A 26306-nucleotide genomic window follows, 5' to 3' on the forward strand; every position below is an offset into this window, starting at 1 on the left:
AACCAAACACTAAGGTTTCATGGCACTAAGTCATATCAGATGCCAGCAGGCATCAATTGCCAAATGTTCTCAAGGAAGTATGAACAATTAATTCCATACATTTTTCTCCTCATATAGGGCCAAGTAAGAAACAAACACACCTGAGCAAACTTCCACTCGACAGACTTTGGCTCTGTTAGAGAAAACTTCATCTGCTTAGTTTTTAGAGTAGCTTAACTAGGTAGCAGGGTGTGCTGGTGCAGGCATAGCACAGCACTCAGGAAGCTGAGTCAGGAGGACACTGCAAGTCTGAGGTTAGCTGAACTACAAAGTGTGCTCCAGGACAGCCTGGGGCTGCACAGTAAAACCCTGCTCCAAAAAGCTTAAAAATCAAAGAGGAAAAAATCTACATGAACTCCATAACAGTTTGTTGTATTTAGGAGAGCAGGACAGAGTCTGGAAATACTCAGATTTTCATTGTGTGTTTGCTCATCATTCAGGTTAAACTTACTCTTTATAAAAGGTTATTTTTCAAAGGTATTTTGAAGTTTTCCTATTCAGAGTAAGTTTCAGGGGAACTTCTAGAAGGCACAAATGTTTTTAAGCCTGAAAATAAAACACTTAAAAGTTTTTGCAATTAGGGATACATTTTATAAGAATGACTTTTCCAGGTGATAAACCAATTAAAAATTATAAATAAAAGATAAACCAAAAACTTCAAAGAACTGCTAACACATTTAAATGATGTCAGAACTCTTCTTATAGGAAATGACTGAGCTGCTTAAGTTCTACATAATTCAAAACCTGTGAATGAGACTAGAAGACACTGGCAATAATTCAAAACCCATCAGTGTTATTCAGAGGCACCTGACCCCATTTTCCTAAGATAAACAAGGAGGAAATGGGTAACATGGCCTATTCTCAGCCTATCAGGTTAGTTTCTAGTCATCCTAAGCTTCCACATCACAGCCACATCAAACCCCAGGCTCCCTTTCCCTGCAGAAGATCATGCCATGCAGAGCAGACAAGAAAGGCTGCAGTTACCAAAACAAAATGCAACAGCATGGAGCAAGCTGCAAAGGTGCAAGGCCGCATTAGCTACGTCAGCTTACCATAGATCTCCGATCTACTCTCCTCTGAACTAGACTTTGTCTTCTTGGAGGAGCTATCTGCACAAGAGCGGGAGAAAAGGAGAGATATAGAAAATATGGAGACCAATGTAAGGGGGAAATTCATGGGGGTAAAAGAACAGTCATGATCAAGTTAAATCGTGCAAACATGAAGTATGAACATCACAGATGATAGTACTTAGAATAGTCAGTTATGAACAGCACAGGTGATGACATACTTACAGATTATGGAAGAAAAGACAGTGAATAAAAATACAAACAAACAACACATGAATAGTCTACACAATGTGTCATCTGGTAATTGTGGAGATGAAAAAAGCACTTAAGGCTATACTCGGCTCACCATGATGCATGGTACCTCTTTGAGATCTGTCTTTGGAAATGGGTACCTCACAGATAAGCGTACAGAATATGTCTAACAAGACTAAAAGGATTATGGCATTTTCAAGAACACAGGGAAGAAACTTGTGACCATTACTGAAGACAGCAACTAGCTACAGAAATAACTAGAAGCCTCTGAGCCCATGACCTGGAATGTGGGCATCAGCAGTGCAGAGCTTTCATGGAGATCTCTGACATGTTACTACTCCCACCACCAAAGCCACCTAAACTAACTGTTCATTTCTTTACCACTAACCAAGATGCAAAGCAAATTATTCATTACTTACTTCTTAGTTTTCCCTTCTTAGATAAATGCTTACAATATTTTTTCAAAATTAAGAAAACTATCCTAAAACATATGTAACATTTCAATTATTTACACTAAACATTAACATTCTATTAAATATTTGAAATTGTATTTCTAAGTTTAAATTTTTTTTTTTTTTTTTTTTTTTTGAGACAGAGTTTCTCTGTGTGGAACTTGCTTTGTAGACCAGGCTGGCCTCAAATTCAGAGATCCACCTGCCTCTGCCTCCCAAGTGCTGAGATTAAATGTATGTGACACAGGCCTGGCGATAGTAAAGTTCTTTAAGAAACATATTTATACATCTCATACTGGTGTATTGTTAATCTTTTGCCCCAGGGACACACAACTAAATAAAATACATGCTCAAAGAATATGTAAATTTCAAATAGAAAAAGCAAACACAGATTACATGGGAAAAGGAAAAAGCAGCAGAATTCAATCTTGTGCATAACATTAAGAATATAAATTTTGTTGGCTGACATGAAAATTCTAGGAAAAGTCAGCATGATGGAGACTGCAAGACAACTGAGTTCAGAACACTTGAGGAAAGGTAAGGATTTCTGCTAGGCACCATGGCACGTGCCTAGAATCCCAGCACTTGAGAGGCTGAAACAGGATCATAAATTTAAGGCCAGCCTGACCTACAGAAGACTCTGTCTCAAAAAGCAAAAAAAATCACAAGCCGAGTGGTGATGACGCATGCCTTTATGCAGTATGACTTTAATCCCAGCACTCAAGGCAGGTGAGGTGGATCTCTGAGTTCAAGGCCAGCCTAATCTACAGAGCAAGTTCCAGAACAGAGATAAACAAAGAAACCCTTTCTCAAAAAACAAAAACAAACAAACACATGCCAAAAAAAAATGGTGAGTAGGGAAGATGAAAAAAGGGCATTTCTATTCATTTGCTTATTCTCAATGTGGTAATTATAAATTTTTCATTGCACTGAAGCTAATTAATTAATTCACAACAATTACATCTGAGTTGTAAGTGAATGCAAAAGTTCCCAGTGGTTAATAGCCTTCATTTTATGGCACACTAGTACTTACACCATGATCCATCTTGATTCTAAGACCTCAGCATACCCTCAATCTCTAATCATGACATCTCTATTTCTATGACTAACATGATTCCTACAATGGTGCTTCCAATGTGGCGTCTACAAAGCTGAGTTCAACATGCATTCATTCATTCCTGCTGACTGCAACAATATTATACAACTGCAGGGTATGACCGAGGAGTAGGAATAGCCACACCTGAGTGCTTCAATTCACTTAAGTTGTATGATCCTGAATTGCACTATTCTCAAAACATTCTTCGGAAAAACAAGAGTATTTTTACCTGTGGGGTCAAAATCATGTGATGTACTGCGTTCAACTTTCTGTTTCTTATCTGTTGGTGACTCTCGGTTCAAAATACTTCCATGCCTAAGTTAAAACAATCAAATATTTACTGTAAAATAAAGCATAACAATAAAACTTCATGTAAAAATTATACAAACGTATCTTTTTATGGGGTGTTTGTGTGTGCCTGTTTATTTGCACATGTGTATGCAGGCACCCATGAAGGTCAGAAAGAGAGTTTGAGGTCCTTTGCAATTGGTGTTACAGGAGATTATGAGCTGCCCAATGTGGGTGATGGGAGACCAAACTCTGGTCCTCTACAAGAGCAGCAAGCCCAATTAACCACTGAGCTATCTTCCCGGGCCCCAAAGAAAAAAACAAGGAACTAAGTTTGTCTAACATAGCACAGGCCTCTATATTTTTCAAAGAGTTTTAAAATTCAATTTACATAGTCTATTTTCTTGGTTATAAAAGGTCCTCAGGTAGTAAAAGTAGTACTTATTATTAAAGTTAATTTTATTCTTAAAAGTAACAGCCTATAGTTTACTGGTTTTTACAGTTCCATGTAACAATCAGAAAACAGCCCCTCAAAGAACTCAACACATTCCCTGACATTATACATACTATAGTCAAGCTGAAATCACTATAGAAATATAACAAATGTAAAAACAATTTATAAAAACAAAACTACATTAGGAACGGTTCACTTCAACCCTGCCTTCATAGATTTGAAGCCTTAGCCACTGCCTTTGAGTCCAAGATGACATCAGAATTATTGTTTTTATTACAACTTAACCAACTGCAAGCATCAGATGATAGTTGGGTGATTAAAAAAGAAGAAAAATAATAACCTATGGTACACATACTTCTGGTTAACTGAAAGGTTAGAATCACTAGGCATGGTATGTTACCATTATTTTAAATAAGATCTATGATAATTTAGGTGAGAGAAGAAAAGATGCTGGGGAGTCTCAAAATGTGTGCCACAGACACAGGCACAGACAACTCTGAGTAGTTTCAATATTTTTCCGTTATTGTCCTAAAACAGTGCCAAAGTTCATTAAAGGAAGTAACAGGCACTCAGGTGACAACACATACCCAAACTAGCAATCCATTTTCACCTCCCCAAGCAACTCACAATTCAAAACAGTCACAAGTTTTAAAATTCAATTTCTTCATAGGGAGTGACCTTAAAGTGTCAATTTGAATAAACTTTTAAAATGCTTACATTAAAAACATTGGAAATATTATCAAAACAAGGCTGTGTTCCAGAAAAAATATGCAACACCTGTTGTATTTGAAATCTGTGAGGCATTATGAAAGTTTGTACTACTTAAATCCATGCTCTCAAAAACCACAAAAATCCCCATAATTTCAAAGGAATGCTTCTAATTAAAGTATAACTCCAACCTCTGTATAAAAGTAACTGAACAACTTACCTTATAGGTTTTTTGAGGGGAAACCTGAAACAGAGAGAAAACAAGAACAGATATTGGTCATTACTTGTAAGAGTCTGTTATTACAGCTACTGACTGTGCGAAATCAGAATGCATTACAATCTCATGCTAACTTTCCCAAAGCAAGACAACAATGGGGTCAGAGGGCCCACTCCATTTTTCGACCTGTTCTTTAAATCTCATTCTCATTTATTTTTAGCTTTCATAACAGAAACTCTGAAAAAAAAAAATACCTTTGGAGTATTATCAGCTACTAAAAATCTGTTCCTCAAGTAGAAAACAAAGGGTATGGTTTGCTTTGCTTTGTTCTTCTGAGGTTCTGAAGCTCAAAGAACCAAGGCGTTTTCCCCGGTTGTCTCTTTTTAAGAAATATTACAGCTGGACATGGCGGCACAAGCCTTCAGCTTGGGAGGTAGAGCCAGGATGGTTCCAAGTACAAAGCTAGTGTCAACCACATAACGTAAGTCCTGGGACAGCCTGGGCTACAGAGTAAGAGCCTGTCTTAAGAAGCGGGCAGGGGTTGATTTTTCTGTTTGTTTGTTTTCTTTGGGGGTGGGGGGAGTTGAGACAGGGTCTCCTTACACAACCCAGGCTGTCCTCAAGCCCATGATTGTTCTACTTTGGCCTCCATCGTGCTGGGTGGGATAAGAGGCCTACACTACCAGAGAGGCTTCTTGGTGAGAATTAGATGCTATTTGAATAACTGCAATCCACTCATCATAGAGGCAGTTTCATTTCCAAACAAACCCTATATACAAGTTTAATGACAAAGTCACTTTACCTCTTATTCAAATCAAACTGATCCACAGAAAAAGTGAAAGCATCTACAACCTCCATGCATGTAACATACATGACATGTTAACATAAAAGACAATGATAAATGGAAAGGGATTCTGGAACAGGAGGGCACTGTTCTAGAAAAGAGGTAATCCCAAAAGGACAACACAATCAACACAGTGTTCCTGTGTCACCTCATAATCCTTTTATGAGGAGGAGGAGAGACTGGGAATAGGCTCTTTCTTATTTATCAAAGAATATCAATTGGCAGGGAAGGACTTTCAGCTGAGTGCCTACTAAGGATAACACACCTGCAGTCTATCAACCAAAGGAAACCCTTGGGTTCTTTGAGCTACAGAACTCCAGAAGATCAAAACAAAGCAAAATTTACCCTTTGTTTTCTACTATCAACTGTGGCCACTGCCTAGAATACTATAAAAACTCCCACCCCCAAGCAATGATGCATACTGCCAGGACCTGCAAAGGGGATTCTGGCAAAGAATTCTAGAATTTCCCAGACAGCATGGCCATTAACAAGTTTCCTGGTCTGTTTTCTCTTACAAGAAAATGGGAAAGAATAGAGGGGACAGGAATAGACCGAGAAGCAGAAGAAAAGGAGCGCAGGGCAACACCCACCTCACTGTCCACTTACTATATTCACAAAGTACAGAGAAACACAACTTTTAAAATCACAACCATTTTCTCTAATCATTAAATTCTATTTTAAAGCAAAGATGGCAGGTGGTTCTCTGTTCTTTTCGAAAATGGGCTGAGCAAACCATAACAGCAAGCCAGCAAACAGCACTCCAGCATGGCCTCTGCATCAGCTTCTGCCTCGACGCCCTGTTTGACTTCCTGCCCTGACTATTCTTGGGGATAGACTGTGATGGAGAACTGTAAGCTGAAACAAACTCTTCCTCTCCAAGTTGTTTATGGTCATGATGTTTCATCACAGCAACAGAAACCCTAAATAAGACAATGGGTTTATCTTAACTGTTCTCACTAAGAGTCACAAGGGAAGGAACCTTTATTTCTAAAGTCTTAGGAGACGGAAAAGCAGTTCATTTACTCACTTTCAAGTCAGAGCACCGAGAGATCACCCATCTGGTGCTGTGCTTAGCTTGCACTTATCACTTGAATACCCAGACGTTTAACTGCACCATCCCTACATAAGCTCAAAAGACAGATTTGACCAAAACTCCCAGAAAAGGAACACAGGGAGCCAGGAATTATAAGCTTAGCTCCTATGTGCTCTAAAGATGTTTGCAATTTCCTGGTATTACACCAATATGCATCTACCCATGTCTTATGGAGAAATAAAAACCTCATACACTTTGTAGGTAAAACCCTAATGGCATAAAGATTCTACAGATACCATGTTTTATACTTACATTTTTTAAATTACAACAGAAACACAATATGGATAAGACTTTTGCTTACATACCCTCCAATTTTGTTATACCTTAGCTGATTAAGTATATTTTTATACATACATGAAATTTAAGAGGCTATATGAATATAAAAGATATCATCACAATTAAACGTGGGGGGTGCACACACACAATTGTATGTGGATGTCTGTGCACAGAGCTCAGAGGACATCAGGTGTCCTGCTCTATGACTCAGCCTTATTCCTTTGAGACAGGGTCTTTCATGGAACCTGGAGCTAGGCTGGCAGCCACCAAGGCCCCCAGTAATATACCTGTCTCTGCCCCCCACCAAATACAATGCTAGGAATACAAGCATGCTGGTTGTTGGTTGGATCTTGGTTGCCAGGATCTGAACTCAGAGCACTCTTAACATTGAACCATCTCTTGGGCTCAATTACATCTTTTACAATTCCCAAGTCCATAGAAATCACTTTATTATCTTCTTTTAAGGAAAATATTTTTATTAAAATACATTTATTAGAAATATATATATTAACCACCATCCCCCATTTCCACCTGAGGCAGGTGGGAGAGCTGGCCCTGAGGTCACAAGAGCAGTAGATTTGTCCCTGTCCCCCACCAGCTGCAACACAGGGTGCAGAGCAGGCCCTGCACCTCGAGTGGGTAGCACAATAGAGGCAACCCCATTGACAGAGGTGTGGGTGAGCCAGCCCGAAGTTGTGAGCATGGGAGAGCTGCCCCATTACTCATCTGTCATGTGGCAGCATGGGTGGGGGGGCCTTGCCCCTCCGGCACTGCCCATCAATGTCTGAGGCAGGTGGGAGAGCTGGTCCTGAAGTCATAAGAGCGGGAGAGCTGTTTCTGCCCCTCATCAGCTACAGCACTCGGAGAAGCCCCTACGCCATGCCTGAGCAATACAGCAGAGCTGGCCCTAAAGGTGTAGGTGTGGCAGAACCAACCCTGAGTACATGAAAGCAGGAGAACTGGCCCAACCCCCTGCTCATCTCTGCAAGGGGTGAACTAGCCAGGGCAATGCAGGAGAGCTCACCCTGGTGGTGAGGGCAAGGCACAGCTGGCAGGCCAGGGTTATGTGTTGGCCCACCCCAACATCCACCCCATCTGTGATCTGCTGGAATACATGAAGGGACTGGTCCTGCAGACCTAAAGCTGCAGGATCTCCACAACACAGAGCAACAGCAGGATAACCAAGAGGAGTCCCAGTAAGGGCCCAGCACCGATAGTGTAGCAGAAACCAGAGGCCTCGAACCAGACCAATGATTCTTTGCAATAAACACTTGCAAGTAAAGACATATGGACAAAAGGGTTTACTGCATGACTCACTGTGTCACACGACAGTTTCCATGATGAAACTGAGCTTTCCTTATATTTCTCTTAAGTTTTATTTTATTTTATTTTATTTTATTTTGGAAGGGAGGTTGCAAAGGCAGAGGGTGGATATGAACAGACAGAGCAGGGAAATGAATGGGATGGAAATGCATGATGTGAAAAACACAAAGAATAAATAAGAAAGTTTAAAAGAAGAAATATATATAAAGGAAACACTAAAAGAAGTGGTTAGTTTTGTACTAAAGAGGTTTGTCTTTGAATCTAGTGTCAAATGTTAACAAGCTCTCAGTCAGAATTAACTACTATGTCACAAAACCATGCTTTTCTATGAAACTGAAATGTCTCAAACTTTCAAACTATCATATGCGGGAGGGATCCTCTAATTTTATGGAAAAAGGTAAAAAATTAGCATCATACATGCCATTTCATACTTAACTTCTATACAGTTGTTTTTAATTTCATGTGTATTTATGTATAAAGAGGAAGAGAGGGACAGACAGAGGTGTGTGTGTGTGTGTGTGTGTGTGTGTGTGTGTGTGTGTGTGTGTACACACACGTCTAGAGTTAGCTTTGGGTATCTCAATCATTCTCCATGCCCAGAGTTAGCTTTGAGTATCTCAATCATTCTCCATTTTATTTACTGAGACAGAGTCTCTCTCTCACTAAACCCAGAGTTCCCCAGTTCTGAAGGAGACTGGCTCCATCTTATTCCCCCAGGATACTCTTGAGCAGGGAGAAATGAGGAATTTGTAGATAGAAGGATAGAGAGAGGGACAGACAGAAAACACAGGAGGCTATCAAACCCAGCAGCCCCTTCTGTCTCTACTAAAGGGCTTTTTAAAGGAATGCCAAGGGGTGAAGCAAAAGACCTCCCCCAGCACAGCCAAGTGCAGACCATCCCAAACACCTGGTGACCTTGCCGTGGTCCAGCCATCCCCTAATGCAGCCCTGCTGTGTAAAGCAAGCTCAGCTCTCACTAGAAAACCTTTGTGGGCTCCCCCACAGTTCTAGCTAGTCTAGCTGACTACCTTAGCTGCGGGATCCTGTCCTCTGCCTTTGGAGAGCAGGTTTGACAGGTGACTACTACTATTACCTGGCGATCAGTTCCAGTCCTTCTGCTCACACCAGCTATTGTCCCAGATGTGTTCGGTTCTGTTTTACCCTCAACAGAGGAATTCTAACTGGAGGAGGGCAACTTAAAAACACACATTATACTAGAATATACTGTCATCAGTTAATAATGGCCCACTACACAGCACTGAATTGGAAGCATGCTGGGGAAAGGTACTTTAACAATTCCAATATTCCTCTTGCAGCATCCCAGAACTTCAAAGTGCTGTTTGACAAAACTTAGTTCACCAGGCAAGTCTCAAGCCTCTTATCCCAACACTGGGGAGGCTGAGGCAGAAGGATTTACTGCACTTCTAAAGCCAGCCTAGACTACTACACAGTGAGTTCTCAGCCAACTTAGGCTACAAAGTGAGATCCTATCTCAAAGCAACAAAAAACAAAACTCATTTGAATTCATAGACCACTAATTCTATTTTCTCTCTCTTAGCTGCTAAAAATGGAGCTTATTCTAATATGCTTTATACATAAGACTACAATGCTAATATTACTAAACAAATCACTATTACATATTAATATTAAATAACAATCAAGAGAATCCCAAGTGACTGGGAAATGAGATTGTATCCTTTCCAAAATGTAAAGTCTCCTATGAAGCAAAGCCTCTCTACTCTGTAATAGAATGGAATGATTTCTTTTGCTCTCTACATGGATTTCTACATATAGTACAAAAGTCTTTTTATGAAAAGTAAAGCATACTAAACATATCATCTGGTAACTTTCACTTAGTAAAACATCAAGCTGGGCATGGCAGCACATGCCACTGTAATCCCAGCTAATTAGGAGGCTGACTTGGATCATCTGAACCCAGGAATTTAAGACCAGCCTGAGGACCCCTGGCAGACACTCTCTCTAAACAAACAAATAAGACACGAACATACTTTACACCATTAAACATTTGATCACAGCACAGGTTTTAGCCTATGCTACAAAAGACCCTTAGGGTTCCTAAGAGGTCTACCAGGGATGAAGAGTAGGGGACAGAGCTCTAAGCTCCCCATCCATCGGAATGGCTTGACTTTTATTTCATACAGAGCTTCCAAATAAGTGAAAATCTGAAAAGAACTCTCCATTCTTTTTTTCATTACTGGGGATTGAACCCCACAACATAATTCTTTATAGTTTCAAAGTATCTACTCTGTAAAATAGCTGCTTAATTAATTTGGTCAGTTTCCTTTATAAATATTTAGGCTAGGTACAGTTTTTCAGTCTGGTGACAATATTGTAACAAATACACACTTAACTCCAAGCCTAAACTCCCCCTTGAAGTCTTGGGATGAACTCATTAACAGGAAGGAATGCACATGGGAGTTTAGACTAGAAATCAAGGCAGTCAGCATGAGTCCTGGGGACACAGAAAAGGAGAGGCAGCAGCTCCTCTGGCTGCACTGATCCCTTGCATCCTCTCTACCCTTTGTGGAAAGGGACAGCAACAGGGACTTTTCTAACAATAGATCTTATAAGGCAATGACCAGAGAGCACTGCTTTGCTGCCAAGTGACTGACTGTATGTGGGTGAGAGAATCCCTGCTGCTTGTTTTAAGCAAAACAAACCAACCAAGGAACCACACAACAGCAGCCACAGGTTAGATGATACACAGATAAATGACAGAGAGTGGGAGCAACTATGTACCATTTTCAGATGAAAGTGGGTTTTAGTAACCCTACCAATATATCAGCAAAGAGTAAATGATAAAATTTCTTACGAAGTCTGTGAAAGAATTATATGCAAAGAGAGTCTCAGTTTTGACCGAACTGGAGGTGAAATGATGGAAACTTTAAGAAACCATTACACTGGTTGTGGGTTTTTGTGTGCCTCAGAGAGACACACACCAAACTCCTAAGCCCCAGTCTCTCTGTGCATGCCTCAATTTAGAAGCTGTGTCTTTGCACACATTTTGTAACTTCCAAGAAATCTTTGCTTAACCCAAAGTTACAAATGCTTTCTTTATGTTTTCTTCAGATAGTTTGAGAAATTTGTTTTACTTTTAGATGTACACTGTGTTTATAATTTTTGCAGGAGACATTACAGACAAATGTTTATCTTTTCTCACATAGACAGCCCACTGTTCTAGCACACTGCAGTAAAGAGTACCTCTACTGAATTGCCTTTGGATTGCCATTAAAAATTAGTTGTCCATGTATATTTTGGCTTTTTTTTTTTTTCCCGAGACAGGGTTTCTCTGTGTAGCTTTGCGCCTCTCCTGGAACTCACTCGGTAGCCCAGGCTGGCCTCGAACTCACAGAGATCCACCTGCCTCTGCCTCCCAAGTGCTGGGATTACAGGCATGCGCCACCACGGCCCGGCTATATTGACTATTTTTGGAAGAACATGGAGGTGAATGTCCATTTCCTCACCTAACAGAGAAAGGTACATTTCTTTACCTAGTCAGGAGGTACAGATTACCAACATGTTATGTTTATGACTAGTTATACTGGCTTTGGTCATTTGTTAAGGTGATACCTTCCAGGCTTCTCCCTGTAAGGCTACTACTTTTAGCTTGTCATACTTTATGCTTCAAAAAAAAACCATATCATCAAAAATCCAACCTGGGTTGGCAAGATGGCTCAGAGGGGTGAAGGAGCTTGCAGCACAGGCCTGCCAGCTTCAATTTGATTCCCAGAACCCACATTAAGATGGAAGAAGAGGCCGGGCGGTGGTGGCGCACGCCTGTAATCCCAGCACTCGGGAGGCAGAGGCAGGTGGATCTTTGTGAGTTCGAGGCCAGCCTGGTCTACAAAGCGAGATCCAGGAAAAGGCACAAAGCTACACAGAGAAACCCTGTCTCAAAAAAACAAAAAAAAAAAAAAAAAAAAAAAAAAAAAAAAAGATGGAAGAAGAGAACCAACTTCTTCTCTGATCCTACATAGAAACTGTGATACACACACACACACACACACACACACACACACACACACACACACACTCCAGTAATAAATGTTTGAAAATTTTAAAGCTTTGTTTTGTTTTTATCCAACCCCTATTAGGAGTTGAAGGCATTAAGCTCAATGTTCTAGACAAAGAGGAATCTACATGTTATGGAATTTTCTGGAAGAGCTGTGTTTCTGTATTCTCTGTGTGTTTATTTTATACTCTGAGATCAAATCCAATACTGCAATATTTACTTCCATGTTCAAGTTGTTCTAGCTTAAGCCACTGACAGCTCTTTCGGGTTGGCACTTGCATTACTATGACATGCCCCTCCCCTCTATATTTTGAGTATTTCTTTGTTTCTGGCACTACATGGTACTCCAGGCTCCTTAGCAAACTGGAAAATACAAGAACATTTTCCTACTCAAACCTTGGAGGCAGGGAATAAAAAATATAGATAAAATATAGATGTTTCCACCTTTTTATGTAGTATAATTATTATATGCTTTCATATGATATACATAATTACAATTTTCAAAAGCCCAAATCACATTTCACTTACATTGAATTTACTGACATTAAGCTATTCCTAATGTTTTTACTGTCCTTTTAATAGCTGTACAACCTGTACTGATGCACCTTTCATTCCTGTTATTTGGTAATGCTTGTCTTATCTCTCTACTCCTGATTGACTTGCAGCTAGTCTAGCTAGGCAGCAAAAGATAACATTTCGTAATCTTCCTAGACCAGCTTCTGGGTTACTAATCTGTTGTTTAATTCTTTTCTCCTTCATTGACCCCTACTCCAATCTTTATTATTTTTCTTCTCTACTTACTTTGAATTTGGTTTTTTCTTCTTTGTCTAGTTTTTTTTTTTCCTAGTATCTTAAGATGGAAGTTAATACTATTAGTTTTAGAAGTTTCTTCTTTTCTAATGCATCTTTAATGTCCATAAAGTTCTAAGTAACACTCAGGATTATCCTCCAAATTCTGGTGTGTTGTGTTTACTTTTTCCTTTAATTCAAAATACCTTCTCATTTCCCTCTTGATTTCTTCTTTGACCTGTGAGTTATTTAGAGTTGTGTTGCTTAATCTCCCAACACTTGGAGATTTGAGATCTTTCTTTTATTCATTTCTACCTTACTTCACAGTGATCAGATAGCATACTCTGTATGACTTGCATTCATTCACTTTACTGTACTTATAGACTGAAATACACTCTATCTTCATAAATGCTCCACATGCACATACAAGACAGAAAAGATGCATTAAGCTGTTAACTATAATGTTACCAAAAAATGCAAGTAGATACATTGGCCAATAGTGTTAAGTATTCTACACTTGTACTGAGTTCATTTTGACCAATTATTGACAGAATACTGAAATCATCATCATGACAATGACTGTGGATCTGTATGTTTATCCTTAAATTTATGTTATTTTTCTTGAATTCTGAAGATCTTTTATTGATGCATAAACATTTAGAAATGGAGGGAGCATTTTTCTTTGTTTTTGTTTGTATAAGGTCCCGAGAACTTTACAAAGCTTTACAAGCTAAGCAGGCAATTTGCCACTGAAATATGCCTCTATTCTTTTTAATTTAATTTTTAAATTTTCAGACAGTCTGTCCAAATCACCCAGTCTGAACTCAGCCTCCTAATTAACTGAGATGGCAGGTGAGCAATACTTAAACTGGGCTATATTCTTTTTAAATTGATCCTTTTATCATTATGAAATGGTTTGCTTAAGCCCAAAACAGTAGTTCACATCAGCAATGCCAACACTCAGGAGGCAAAAGCAGAAGGCTCGGGAGGAGTTCAAGGCCATCATTGGCTATATAATAAGTTCAAGGCCAGCCTTGGCTACATGAGACTCTACCTCATTAAAAAAGGGGAAAATTTCAGAGCAACAAGGAAGTAGGGAGGTAGTGCATCAGTAAATTGGTTGCCACAAAAGCATGAGGACCTGGGTGAAAAGGCCAAATATGGTGACACTTGTAATCCCAACAGTGGGGATGGCAGAGAAAGACAGTTTCCCGGGACTCAGCAACCAATAAGACTATTTGGCTGGCTCCAGGCCAGTGAGACCCTGTCTCAAAAGACAAAGTAAATGGCACCTGAGGAAAGATGTACAGGGCTGACCTTTAGCTCTCATATGCACAGACACATGTGTCACCAGAACGAACCTAAACACACGGGAAAGAGGGGCTTCTTTATCACTAGTAATATTCTATGTCCTTAAATCTACTTTATAGTAGTATTAATGTAGTCACTTCAGCTTTCTCTTGATTAGTGTTATCATAGTGTGCCTTTACCTCAAAATTCAAAATATGTCTTTATTTTTAGGATTTTTTTCTTTTTTTCTTCTTTGTTTTTTGATTTTTTGAGAGTTTCTCTGTGTAATAGTTCTGGCTGTCTGAGAACTCACTTTGTAGATCAGGTTGGTCTCGAACTCAGAGATCTGCCTGCCTCTGCCTCCCGAGTGCTGGGATTAAAGGTGTGTGCCACCACCACCCAGCTTAAGACATGTTTCTTAAAGGCAGCACACAGTTGGGCTTTGCTCTTTAATTTAATGATTTCTGCCTTAACTGTTTTTTTAATGGTTTTGGAGATTGCACACTGAGCCTCACATATGTTGAGCAAGCACTGTACCACTGAGCTACAGTCTTAAGCCAACTTTTATTTTTTAGATGGAGTCTTACTCAGTAGCCCATGTTGATCTGAAATTCATGATCCACCTAGCTGAGCCTCCCCAGTGCTAGAATCCATACACTACCATAGTGATTTTAACTGGCATTTTTTGGACTGCTGATGTAAGTAGATTTGTCTATTCATCATCCTATTGGGTTTCTCAGCCGTTGTTCCCTACTGTCTCTTCCTTCTATTGGGTTACACTATTTACACCAATTAACTGACCTACAATAATTGTAATATTCTGTTAGCTCATCTCTTCCCATACTTTAAATTATTTGAAGAATTGTTCCATGTATTTGATTTTACAGCCTAACAAGCATAGTCCTGAGAATACACTTAACAATTTGACATATGTTTTCTATATGAACTTATTCATTCAATAAATTTTCACTGAGAAGAGAACAGAGGATATGTTATTTTTGACCCTAGGAAATATAGTCTTCCTTATTAAAAAAAACTTAAAGTTTATCCAGTGGTTTACTACTCCCCTCCAAGGCCAGCGACCAAAGGGCAGCAGATCCAGCTGCTGCAAAAACCCTTTGGCCTAATGGTAGCACCATTCTCTGGTAAGTAAGCTTACTGGCACAGACAGAAGGAATGAAAAGAGAAATGAAGTCCACAGAAGGTACAAATGAAAGAAACGTCTTTCCTCTTAAGAAAGAACCATGTGGCACATCTTTCCTCTCCCACTGGTATGTGACTGTGACTAAACAGTCATTCAATTTATTCAAAGGCCTTGAAGGTATGTAACCTAAGACAGTAAGGCAAGAGTGGAAGCCATGAGATGATCTAGGGCCAGAGAACTAGTCAAGGGTAATAAAAATAACCACCACAAAGGTCTGCAAGGATAATCAACTTAGTGTATTTGAAAACACAATGTCCACTGTGGCCTGAGTGTAGAGAATGACCCAGAGAGTAGTACTGAGATGACATCAACAACAGACAGAAGCCAAAAATGTAAGAAATTTATTCATGGGTGCTGGAGAGATGCAAGAAACTGCTCTTGCCTGACTGTTTGACAGTATGTTATATAAACTGGACATGCATAGGAAAATGACCACTGAACTTTGCCAAAACAAGGTGGGATGGTCCTTCATGTTCCTGCTTCACAGAAGAAACTGCCAGACATTCTGCAGGACAGAGGAAAGTGACTGACAAACTTTGCCTAACAGTCCTTCAAATTTCCTGCTTCATTGAAAAGTCTGCCAGAGACTCTAGGCCTGTAAGCTGAAGATGGATGCCCCAACATTACAAGAGAACTATGGATGACTGTCCAGGCAGCCAGATGTCTCTATCATTTCTAGAAATTTGGAAGTTGCTTACAATGCACTTCCTGATTTACTCAGGTAATAGTATATCCTTCTGGGGTCTTTGATAGAGTTGAAGACTAGATAGTTATAATTTTCCTTAGTCATGGTAAAAAAATAAATTAGATATAAAACTTTAGACTCACAAAAATAGGATAGAATATTTTCTTTAATTTTGCCAACTACAAATAGACTAGCTATTATAACTGTAATTCCTGCTTGATAAGTGTTTTATTATATGTAATTTTACTATGTTAAAGTTAAAACCTTCCTTTTTGATTAGATAGAAAAGGTGAAGTGCTGTGGGATGGTCTTTCTGTATGCTGTGAATATGTGTTGCTACCATTGGTTAATAAAAAGCTGCTCTGGCCTGTGGTAAGACAGGTTATAGCCAGGCGGGAAAATCCAAGAGAGATATAGGGAGAAGAGGGTGGAGTCAGGGCAGATACCATCCAGCCTCTCAAGGAGCAAGATGCCAGCAGACTAACAACGCCACGGCCACTTGGCAAAATATAGATTAATAGAAATGGGTTAATTTAAGATGTAATAGGTAGCTAGCAATAAGCCTGAGCCATAGGCCAAACAATTTGTAATTAATATTAAGCCTCTGAGTGATTATTTTATAAGCTGCTGTGGGGACAGAAAAGCTTCTATCTACAGATGGCTCAGCAGTTGAGAGCACTGTCTGCTCTTCTAGAGGACCCAGGTTCAATTCCCAGCACCCACATGGCAGGTCACACCTGTCTGTAACTCCAGTTCCAGGGCTTCTGACACCCTCACACAGACACACATGCAGGCAAAACACTAATGAACATAAAATAAAAAATAAAATTATAAAAAAGAAATTTGTTCATAATGTAAGACAACTAGAAAGTTTTAATCCCAGTCTGATTTATGTTTAAAAGAACATTCTAGATTTCCCAGCGGTGCAGAACCAGGTAACCAATGGCCTGTGGAGTAACATGCCTAAGTTTTATTGTGACTACTGTGCTACATATCTGACCCATGATTCTCCATCTGTGAGAAAGAGACACTGCAGTGGTCGGAAACACATAGAGAATGTGAAAGACTACTACCAGAAATGGATGGAAGAGCAGGCCCAGAGCTTGATTGACAGAAGGACGGCTGCATTTCAACAAGGAAACATACCTCCAGCTCCATTCTCTGCTCCTCCTCCTGCAGGGGCCATGATCCCACCTACCCCCAGTCTCCCGGGTCCTCCTCACCCTGGCATGATGCCTGCACCCCACATGAGAGGCCCTCCTATGATGCCAATGATGGGCCCTCCTCCTCCTGGGATGATGCCCGTGGGACCTGCTCCTGGAGTGAGGCCACCCATGGGAGGCCACATGCCCATGATGCCCGGGTCTCCATTGATGAGACCTCCTGCTCGACCCATGATGGTGCCCACTCGGCCTGCCATGACTCGGCCAGACAGGTAAGAGCAGAAAGGCTCTTTATCAGTTTTGTACTTCTTGTTCTGTTTCACCAGGTGATGACAGTGCTGAGCCTGAGTGTTTTCTAGCTGCATGACAGGAAGGCTTCCCCTTCTGAACACAGAGAAGTGGGGCAAAAAAAAAAAAGTGCAGCTTTCACTGATATTGTGAAATGTAAAAATAAAATTGTCAGCTGTTTAGTTAAAAAAAAAAACACACTCCAGTTAATATTGGGGGCAAGCACCTATAATCCCAGCAATCAAGAGGCTGACGAAACAAGATTGCCTGAAGTCCAATGCCAGCCTGGGCTGCATAGCAGGACTCTGTCCTCAAAAATTCAACAGGGAAATGGATGTAGATATGCTCAAAATACATTATATACATGCATGGAATTGTCAAATAATAAATAAAAACATTACATTAAAAACTAAACAAGAACAAATAAGTTATTTTAATTAACTAATAAAATAAAAGGCACCAGTTTCTCTGGTCTCTAAAATATTAAAAACAATGATAAACCTGCACATTCCACAAATTGAACACTAAAAAAGTCAAGTGTAGTTTATGCTTACAGTAACAGTGTATTTCACCCCAAATAACAAATACTTAAGAAGCACTTAACAGGTAGAAAGGAAGCACACAAAGTTTACAATGTTGATGTTTTCCCTAGCTCCTCAACAGAGAACTCTGCATTACCTTTTTGGGTTCTTTGAGACAGCTATAGCCCAAGCTGGCCTAGAATACCATGTATCTCAGAATGGCCGCAAATGCATGGTGATACTTTTGCCTAGGCCTCCCAAGTGCTGGCATCACAGGTGAGTCACTATGCCCCGCCTCGTCTACATTGAAGGTAGACTATTATTCAAGAAGAAGAATTAAGAAGAAATTAGCAATGGAGGGGCCGCTACACTTAAAGATAAAACTTTTTTTTACAGAGATTTTTCAAGTATAAAATGACTGAGAGACGTCTGGTAACTTGGAACTGTAGCACAGCCATTAGTCACTGCCCAGGCAAGTGTCTCTGCCCTCTTCCAATACAAGTATATGGATTTTTCCAAGAGCTGATGTCAGGGCTTTTCAGAGACAGAACAGCATTTACAGGCCAGAGAAGGAAAAAGGTTTCCCCAGTAGCTGTACTCAATGTGGCCTTTGTACTGCTCCACTGCCAAAGCCAGGAAGACCCTGCTAGATAAAGCTATTCAGTTCTTGGGAGTCAGGAGATATACTCTACCCTGGGAGGCTGGAGGATTGTGACTGGAGAGACTTGCAATCACAGGAACACAATTTAATTTTCCACCAGTTTTGAATCCCAAATTCTGATGGAATCAACATCAGAACAAAGGTTTCTCAATTCTTTCAAGAAAAATACCACATACTGAATCTCAATCTCTCTCTCTCTCTCTCTCTCTCTCTCTCTCTCTCTCTCTCTCTCTCTCTCTCTCTCTCTCTCTTTCTCTCACTCTCTCGTGTGTGTGTGTGTGTGTGTGTGTGTGTGTGTGTGTGTGTGTGTGTGTGTAGGATATTTAGCTTAAAAGATATTCATATAATTTTCCATAATTTCAAAGAAAAGATAGGCCAATATCAAATACTTACAGGAGATCTCCTGCATCTTCCAATCCTCAAAGCTCAGTGGAAAATTAACTCAGTAGAGTTAATATCTATTTGCCATGTGGGCAACTTGCCAGCTGTACATCTAAAAGATCACGTTGCCACCTGAACAGCAACTGCTTATTTCTAAACATGTATTCAGTTCCAGATAAAGATGGAAGAAAGCAAAAGCAATTCTACCACAGTAGTGTTCCTCAGCACTAAAAAGCAAAGACTCATCTTTCAAGAAAGGACATGATTATAGCCTCCAGTCACTAACTACCAAATCTACTTTGCCACGTCTGTTAGGTTTGGGATCTACACCAAAGAGGTCTTGGTAGACTCTAAACAAGAATCAGATTGCCTAAGCATAAGAAGCATAGACTTGAAATGTAGATCCAACTCTCCCCGGAGTTAGAAGGCAATACTCAGGCTTGTAGGAGGAACATGTGAAGAGGACAGTCTATTGTAGAAATTCAGAATTGGCACAGTACAAGACTTAGGATGTTGCTGGAGGTAAAAATGGAGATATGGCCGGGCGGTGGTGGCGCACGCCTTTAATCCCAGCACTCGGGAGGCAGAGCCAGGCAGATCTCTGTGAGTTCGAGGCCAGCCTGGGCTACCAAGTGAGTCCCAGGAAAGGCGCAAAGCTACACAGAGAAACCCTGTCTCGAAAAACCAAAAAAAAAAAAAAATGGAGATATGAAAAGACAAAACAACCATCACCAATCACAACACAGAAAACAATGACCTCAAATGCTCTGTTATTTGAACAATGACAGAAAAATGAAAAATGCTAATAATAGCAGCTAACACTGCTCAGCACATGCCAATAAGCATTGTAGATGTATTATACACATTACGTCATTGAATTTTCAGCAAACACCATTATTATACATATTTTATGGTTGAAAAAATACTACATATAAAGATTAAGGAGCTTGTCTATAGTCTGACAATAAGCACAGAAGCTGACATGTAAACTTAGGACTTATAGCTCTAGACTCTTTTAAATGTATTTATTTTTATCTTACTTTAATTTATATATATATATATATGGGTGCTCTGTCTGCATTGTATCTGTGCACCACATGTATGCCTGGTACCCACAGAGGCCAGAAGAGGTCATCAGATACCCGGAACCGAAGTTACAGAGCAACCAAGCAGGTTCTGAGAACTGAACCTGGGCCTCTGCAAGAGCATCAAGTGCTCTTAACCCCTGAGCCAACTCTCCACCCCTTGGACTCTTATTTTTAACCACTGTGCTTAACAGGAGTTTTTTCAAAATTTTTAGACTTATTTATGTGTACGAGTGTTTTGCCTACACACACACACACACACACACACACACACACACACACACACACGAACCCCAGGTGTGCCGGGTGTCCCTGGAGTCAGAAGAGGGCATCAGATCCCCTGGAATTTGAGTTACAGATGGTTATAAACCCTTATGTGGGTGCTGAGACTCAAACCCAGGTTCTCTGCAAGAGGAAGAAGTACTCTACTGCTGAACCATCTTTCCATCCCCTTTACAGGATTCTTTTTTTTTTTTTTCTTTTTTTTTTTTTTTCTTTTTTTTTTTTTTCTTTTTTTTTTTTTTTAAGTCAAAAACATACTAAACAGCTAGCAAGATGGCTCAGCAGGGAAGGGCACTTAACTTCTAAGACTGATGACCCAAATTCAATTCCCCAGGATTCACGTGGTAGGTGAACTAGTTGCCCTCTGACCTCCACACACATGGTGCATGTATATCCTCTCCTTCAACATCAAATAAGTAAAATGTGTATCTTTAAAAATTAACATACTAGAGAAAAATTCCAAAAAATACGAGAGTGTGCCCCCAAGAAACAGCCACAGACCATTCACATTGCTAACTACAAGTGCTGCTAACTTATGAAGATTTAAGAGTGTTTATTTTGCCAGGCAGTGGTAGCACACACCTTTAATGCCAGCGCTCAGGAGGCAGAGGCAGGCTGATCTCTGTGAGGCCAGCGTGGTCTACAGAGAGAGCTCTAGGACAGCTAGGACTACACAGGCTCTCTCTCAACAACAACAACAACAACAACAACAAGAGGTTGTTTTGACAAGATTTTGCTATGTAACCCAGCCTAACCTCAAACTCCTGACAGTCGTTCTAAATAGCATCTAGGAACTAGGGTTTCAGGTATGTATCACTACACTCACCTTACAATGGCACATTCAACTTTCAATTCTAAAATACAAAACTGTATGAGCATCAAGACAAAAAAGAAAAACAAAAAAATCAAAACACTCACGTGTAACTGGAAAAATTAGGTTAACCTCAATACTGCTCCACAGTAAGAAACCATATGCCAAAAGTCCAATGTAAATTTCTTTATCTTCTCTTTTCTCACACTGGAATTTGAAAGAGATTTAAGAAAGCCATATGGGGGTTGGAGAGATGGCTCAGAGGTTAGGAGCATTGGCCGCTCTTCCAGTGGTCCTGAGTTCAATTCCCAACAACCACATGGTGGCTTACAACCATGTGGTTGCTGGGAATTGAACAATAATGAGATCTGGTGCCCTCTTCTGGCCTGCAGGCTGAACAGTCACTGTATACATAATAAATAAATAAATCTTAAGAAACCTGTATGTTCTTTGAGACAGTTTTATGTAGCCCAGGCTGGCTGTGCTGAAATTACAGGAGTGTGAACTACTCCCGGATGAGCAACAAGACATTTTTTTTTTTTTTTGGTTTTTCGAGACAGGGGGTGGTGGCGCACGCCTTTAATCCCAGCACTCGGGAGGCAGAGCCAGGCGGATCTCTGTGAGCAACAAGACATTTTTAAAGAAATAAATACGCACAAGCCCTTCTAATGGGGGAGAGAAGCTACTTAAAGATAAAATCCTTACTAGAAAACTAAAATAACTCAGACATAGAGGATAAAAGGATGAAAGACAAGCACTGCATCAAACAACACAATCTAATGAAATCTCTCTGACAAACGCCATTTCTACTCTATTCAGCAAGTACTGCCTCAGTAAAGAGCTAATCTTACTTCACACTCACACTTCTGCAAACAGTAATCACTAAACAAATGCATTTCTCTTTTTATGGAGGACATGGGGCCAGACAGATGACTCAGGGTGAAAGAGCCTGGCTTCTAGCATGGTGACCTGAGTTCAATGCCAAAACCTGCACGGTAGAAGGAAAGGACTGACTCCTACAAGTTGTCCTCTGACCTCACATGCACACTGTGGCATGCCTGCCCCCACGCACACCATATACAATGAATGAATGGATGGATGGATGGATGGATGGATGGATGGATGGATGGATGGATGTGATTTGTTTTTAAAGAGAATCTTTCTTCCTAGTCTCATCCACCCACTAGAATGTAAGCTCTAAGGCAGCAGGGTCCTGGGACTCACTGCTACATCCTACAACGTGCTAGACAGGAAAGGTGCTCAAAAATGTTTGTGTAACATGAGAATAGACACCAGACATGTCAGGTCGATAGATCTATCTTCATAGTTCCAACCAACAGTGTTCTAGATTAGTTTAGATTTACCATTGGGATCTTGAGGTCAACAGACCTATTTGACCTCCACAAAATTGCTTTTCTGTCTTAACAAATAGACCTCCATCCACACAGCTGGTCTAGAGAATCTAGAAGTTGGGCTGAAGAGATGGCTCTGATGGCTGCTCTTGCAAAGGACCCACATTCAATTCCCAGTATCCAGAGTACAGCTTACGGTCATCTGTAATTCCAAGGGATCAAACAGCCTCTTCTGCTTCCACAGGTACCAGGCACACATGCAGTGCACATACATACATGTGGACTAAACACATACACATAACTTTTTTAAATTAAGAATATGGGAGTTGTTAATGACATCCACATTTACCTCTGCCCCACAACTATATCCATCTATCTGATAGCCATTCCTAAACATCTACTGTATACCAGCACTTACAGAGTCAGAAGTACACAATACTAAAACAATGTCTCTGTATTTGTGGAGTTTCTATCTCCTATCACATTCAAACGTTTCATCGCTAATGAATATTTGAATTCATCTACTTCTGACCTTCTCCATTGCTAGCTTGGAGTGACCCACTCTGCCAAGTGTGGCACCTGCAATAATGCAGGTCTTCCAGTCCTCCACAATTCCTTTCCTGTTAAGCAGCCAGAGACTTTCAAACCACAAGTCTTGTGTCCCTCCCATTAAAATTCCTTCAATAGTTTTCCATTGCACTCAGGGGGGAAACATCCAAACACCAAACATGACACATAAGAGTAAATAAGGTTCTTCTTATATCCAACCTCAGTTGAGCTTCAGTTGTCCTAGTGGCCTTTGGGGCCTCAGGGACTTTCCCTAGAAAGTGGTGTTGTATATACTGCCCTGTGTGAGACTGTCTCATCACCAAAATAACTTCTGAAATCTGTTAATGGTTGCTACCTCAGAAAGGCCTTGCCTTTTCTCTGCTCCCCAGATTTTATCTACGCATGTTGAATTCAGATCTATAAAACACCTATTGCACAGCACAAGAAATACTAAAAATGGAGGCTGCAGAGATGGCTTAGGGATACAGCACTTGCTGTGCAAGCACGAGGACCTGAGTTCAGATTCTCATCATACATGTAAAAGACAGGCATGGTAGCACACATCTGTAACTCCAGAACTAAAGGGAGGAGACAGGCAATCTGGGAGCTCAGTAGCCTGCCAGCTGGCCTAGTCAAAACACAGAGCCAGAAGGTACACTGAGAGACCTTGTCTCAAAAAATCACCCAACCAACTTCTGGCACACACACACACACCCCTTTTCAGGTACAATGAAAATACATAATCTATGGAAGAAAAGTGATGAGTTATCTTAATAATAAAAGCATGTAAAACAGGGTGGGAGAAAACATTCCAAATCGTGTCTAATAATAGCTTCCATTCAGAATATATAATGAACTCAATAAGAAGACTCAATTAAAAACAAGATTTGGCTGGGCGGTGGTGGTGCACGCCTTTAATCCCAGCACTCGGGAGGCAGAGCCAGGCGGATCTCTGTGAGTTCTTCCTCAGTCTCCTGAGTGCTAGGACTACCAGCCAGAGCTAACCCATTAGCTATATTTATTTTCTTGATTGCAATGGTAGTTTTCCAGTTACATACATGTATCAAAGCCTATCAGAGTGTACAATTTAAACACATGAGGTTTAGGGCTAGAGAGAGAGTTCAGTCAGTTAAGTGCTTGCCACAGGAGACTATGGACCTGAGTTTGGTCCCCAAATCTATATAAAAAGCCAAGCATGAGAAGTTGTCCTTGGAATTTCAGTACTGGGAAGGAAAAGGTAAGTGGATCTGTAGGACTTGCTAGCCAGCCTGGCCTAATTGGCAAGCCCCAGATCCTAGTAAGAGGCCCTGTCTTAAAACACAGGGTGGAGAGCTTCCAAGGAACGACACACAGAGTTGATCTCTGCATCCAGAGCCATGTGCATACACATTCAAACATGTGCACACACAAACGTACACAGAAACATTTAAAGCTTATTACACATCAATTACAAAGCTTTTAGATGCTAAAAACAAAACTAATATTTAAATAAAACAATACTACCCATAAAGCCAGGTGAAATGGTATACCCCTAAAATGCCAGCATTTAGGATGCTAAGAAAAAAGAATTCCCCAAGTTTAAGATCATATCCACAACATGAGATACTTTCTTAAAAATAAACGCTACGGGGCTGGAGAGATGGGTCAGCAATTAAGAACACTTGTTGATCTTGGAGAGGATCCAGGTTCAGTTCCTAGGACCCACATGCTGGCTCACAACCATCTGTGACTCCAGTTCCAATGCTCTCTTCTGACCTTCCTGAGCATTGCATGCACCTGGTGCACACACATACATGCAGGCAAAACACCAAGACACATAAATTTAAAATAAATAAAATTTTAAAAAGAAATAAAAAATAAATACTTCTTGGCTGGAAAAATGGCTGAGTCAATAAAGAACATGCCATGCAAGAATGAAGGCCTAAGTTCAGATCCCCAGCACCCACACAAAAATAATTAAACTAATTAATTAAAATGAACTTAATTTTAAAAGCAGACAAAGTAAGGCACTGCTCTGACCTAGTGTTGGTGGGGAGGTGGGGTTAGGAGCACAGGCAGAGTCAGGCTGGTCCCCAGAGCTTGCAGAGCAGTCAGGGTCACAGAAACACCCCATCTCAAAAGACAGGTGCAGACCAGGCTGTTACAATGGCTCAGGCAGCACAGTTCTTGCCATTAAGTGTGAGGACAAGCTTTAGATCTCCAGCGCCCAGGTAACGCTGGATGGGTGTGGTGTTCTACATGTAACCCTGCTCATCAAGAGGCTAGACTAGCTGAGTAAGTGAGCCTCATACATGTGGTGAAGGCCAATTCAGCAAGACTCCCAACATCAAGTTCTGGCCTCCACATGCACCCACACACATGGACACATAATACACAGACTCACAGCTGAACAGTAGGAAACAAGTAAGTATACTTTTAGCCTCCACACTAAACACAGGTACATGCATGTGTACCCACTCACACAATCATACACACATATATACTATATACACACACAAAAATTAAGCATTGTAGAACCTATTGCCCATAAACATTGCTATAATTTATGAAATGTAAAAGACTCAATGGTCTAAATATTTTCTCCCTGTTGTAAATTTTAGACTATTCATAATTTTGTATGGGAAATTCCAGCAATTTAAGACTACCTAACTAAACTTGTTCCGTAACTTTAAGATTTTTAAACATATGAATCCCTTAAAGGATTGTTGTGATAGTGAGATGAATAATGTCGGCCCCACGAGAATCTTTTGGTGTTTGGGGCTGGGTTAGTTATTTACTCTACCTATATACTATGTAATGTGCTCTCCCTTCATTCACTCACTCAGAAAATGCATTTAAAACAGCACACAATGTGTAGCCAGGCAAGACACAGGCCTTTGCAATCTATGTGGAAGAAATAGAAAAGACAACCAATAGACAATAATGGTCTTAATTAATAAATGAGTATTCTGCGTAGTAAGTTATAAGGTTATACACATTGTAGATGCCCCCTCACACCATAAAGTCACGGCTATGAAGGATCATACTCTATGCAGTAAGTCAGAAGGTTACACATATTCTAGATGCCCCCTTACACCATAAAGTCGTGGCTGTGAAGGACCAG

The 26306-nt window shown here is 40.4% G+C and overlaps 2 protein-coding genes across 5 annotated transcripts in view; one reads left to right on the forward strand and one right to left on the reverse strand.

The window, feature by feature from the left end:
- Window positions 1-26306, reverse strand: part of Arhgef12 (Rho guanine nucleotide exchange factor 12) — a 138488-nt gene that overhangs the window by 74859 nt on the left and 37323 nt on the right. For 3 of the 4 annotated variants that reach the window (XM_059267682.1, XM_059267680.1, XM_059267679.1), the window contains exons 2-4: window positions 4577-4600; window positions 3136-3221; window positions 1092-1148 (exon numbers count right to left, since the gene is read on the reverse strand). In XM_059267682.1, coding sequence (XP_059123665.1) covers window positions 1092-1148; window positions 3136-3221; window positions 4577-4600 — 167 coding nt within the window. The remainder of the gene's footprint in view (window positions 1-1091; window positions 1149-3135; window positions 3222-4576; window positions 4601-26306) is intronic. The other variant, XM_059267681.1, reaches the window with a different exon arrangement.
- On the forward strand, window positions 17068-17549 carry LOC131914904 (U1 small nuclear ribonucleoprotein C-like). Its single transcript, XM_059267683.1, has one exon. It carries the CDS (start codon window positions 17070-17072, stop codon window positions 17547-17549), a length of 480 nt encoding a protein of 159 aa, XP_059123666.1. The 5' UTR covers window positions 17068-17069.

Source organism: Peromyscus eremicus, chromosome 7 (genome assembly GCF_949786415.1).
Source record: "Peromyscus eremicus chromosome 7, PerEre_H2_v1, whole genome shotgun sequence".
NCBI lineage: Eukaryota > Metazoa > Chordata > Mammalia > Rodentia > Cricetidae > Peromyscus > Peromyscus eremicus.

What these genes read in the sequence shown, in the direction of transcription:
- LOC131914904 (XM_059267683.1), top strand. Translation starts at nt 17,070, where the DNA reads ATGCCTAAGTTTTATTGTGACTACTGTGCTACATATCTGACCCATGAT.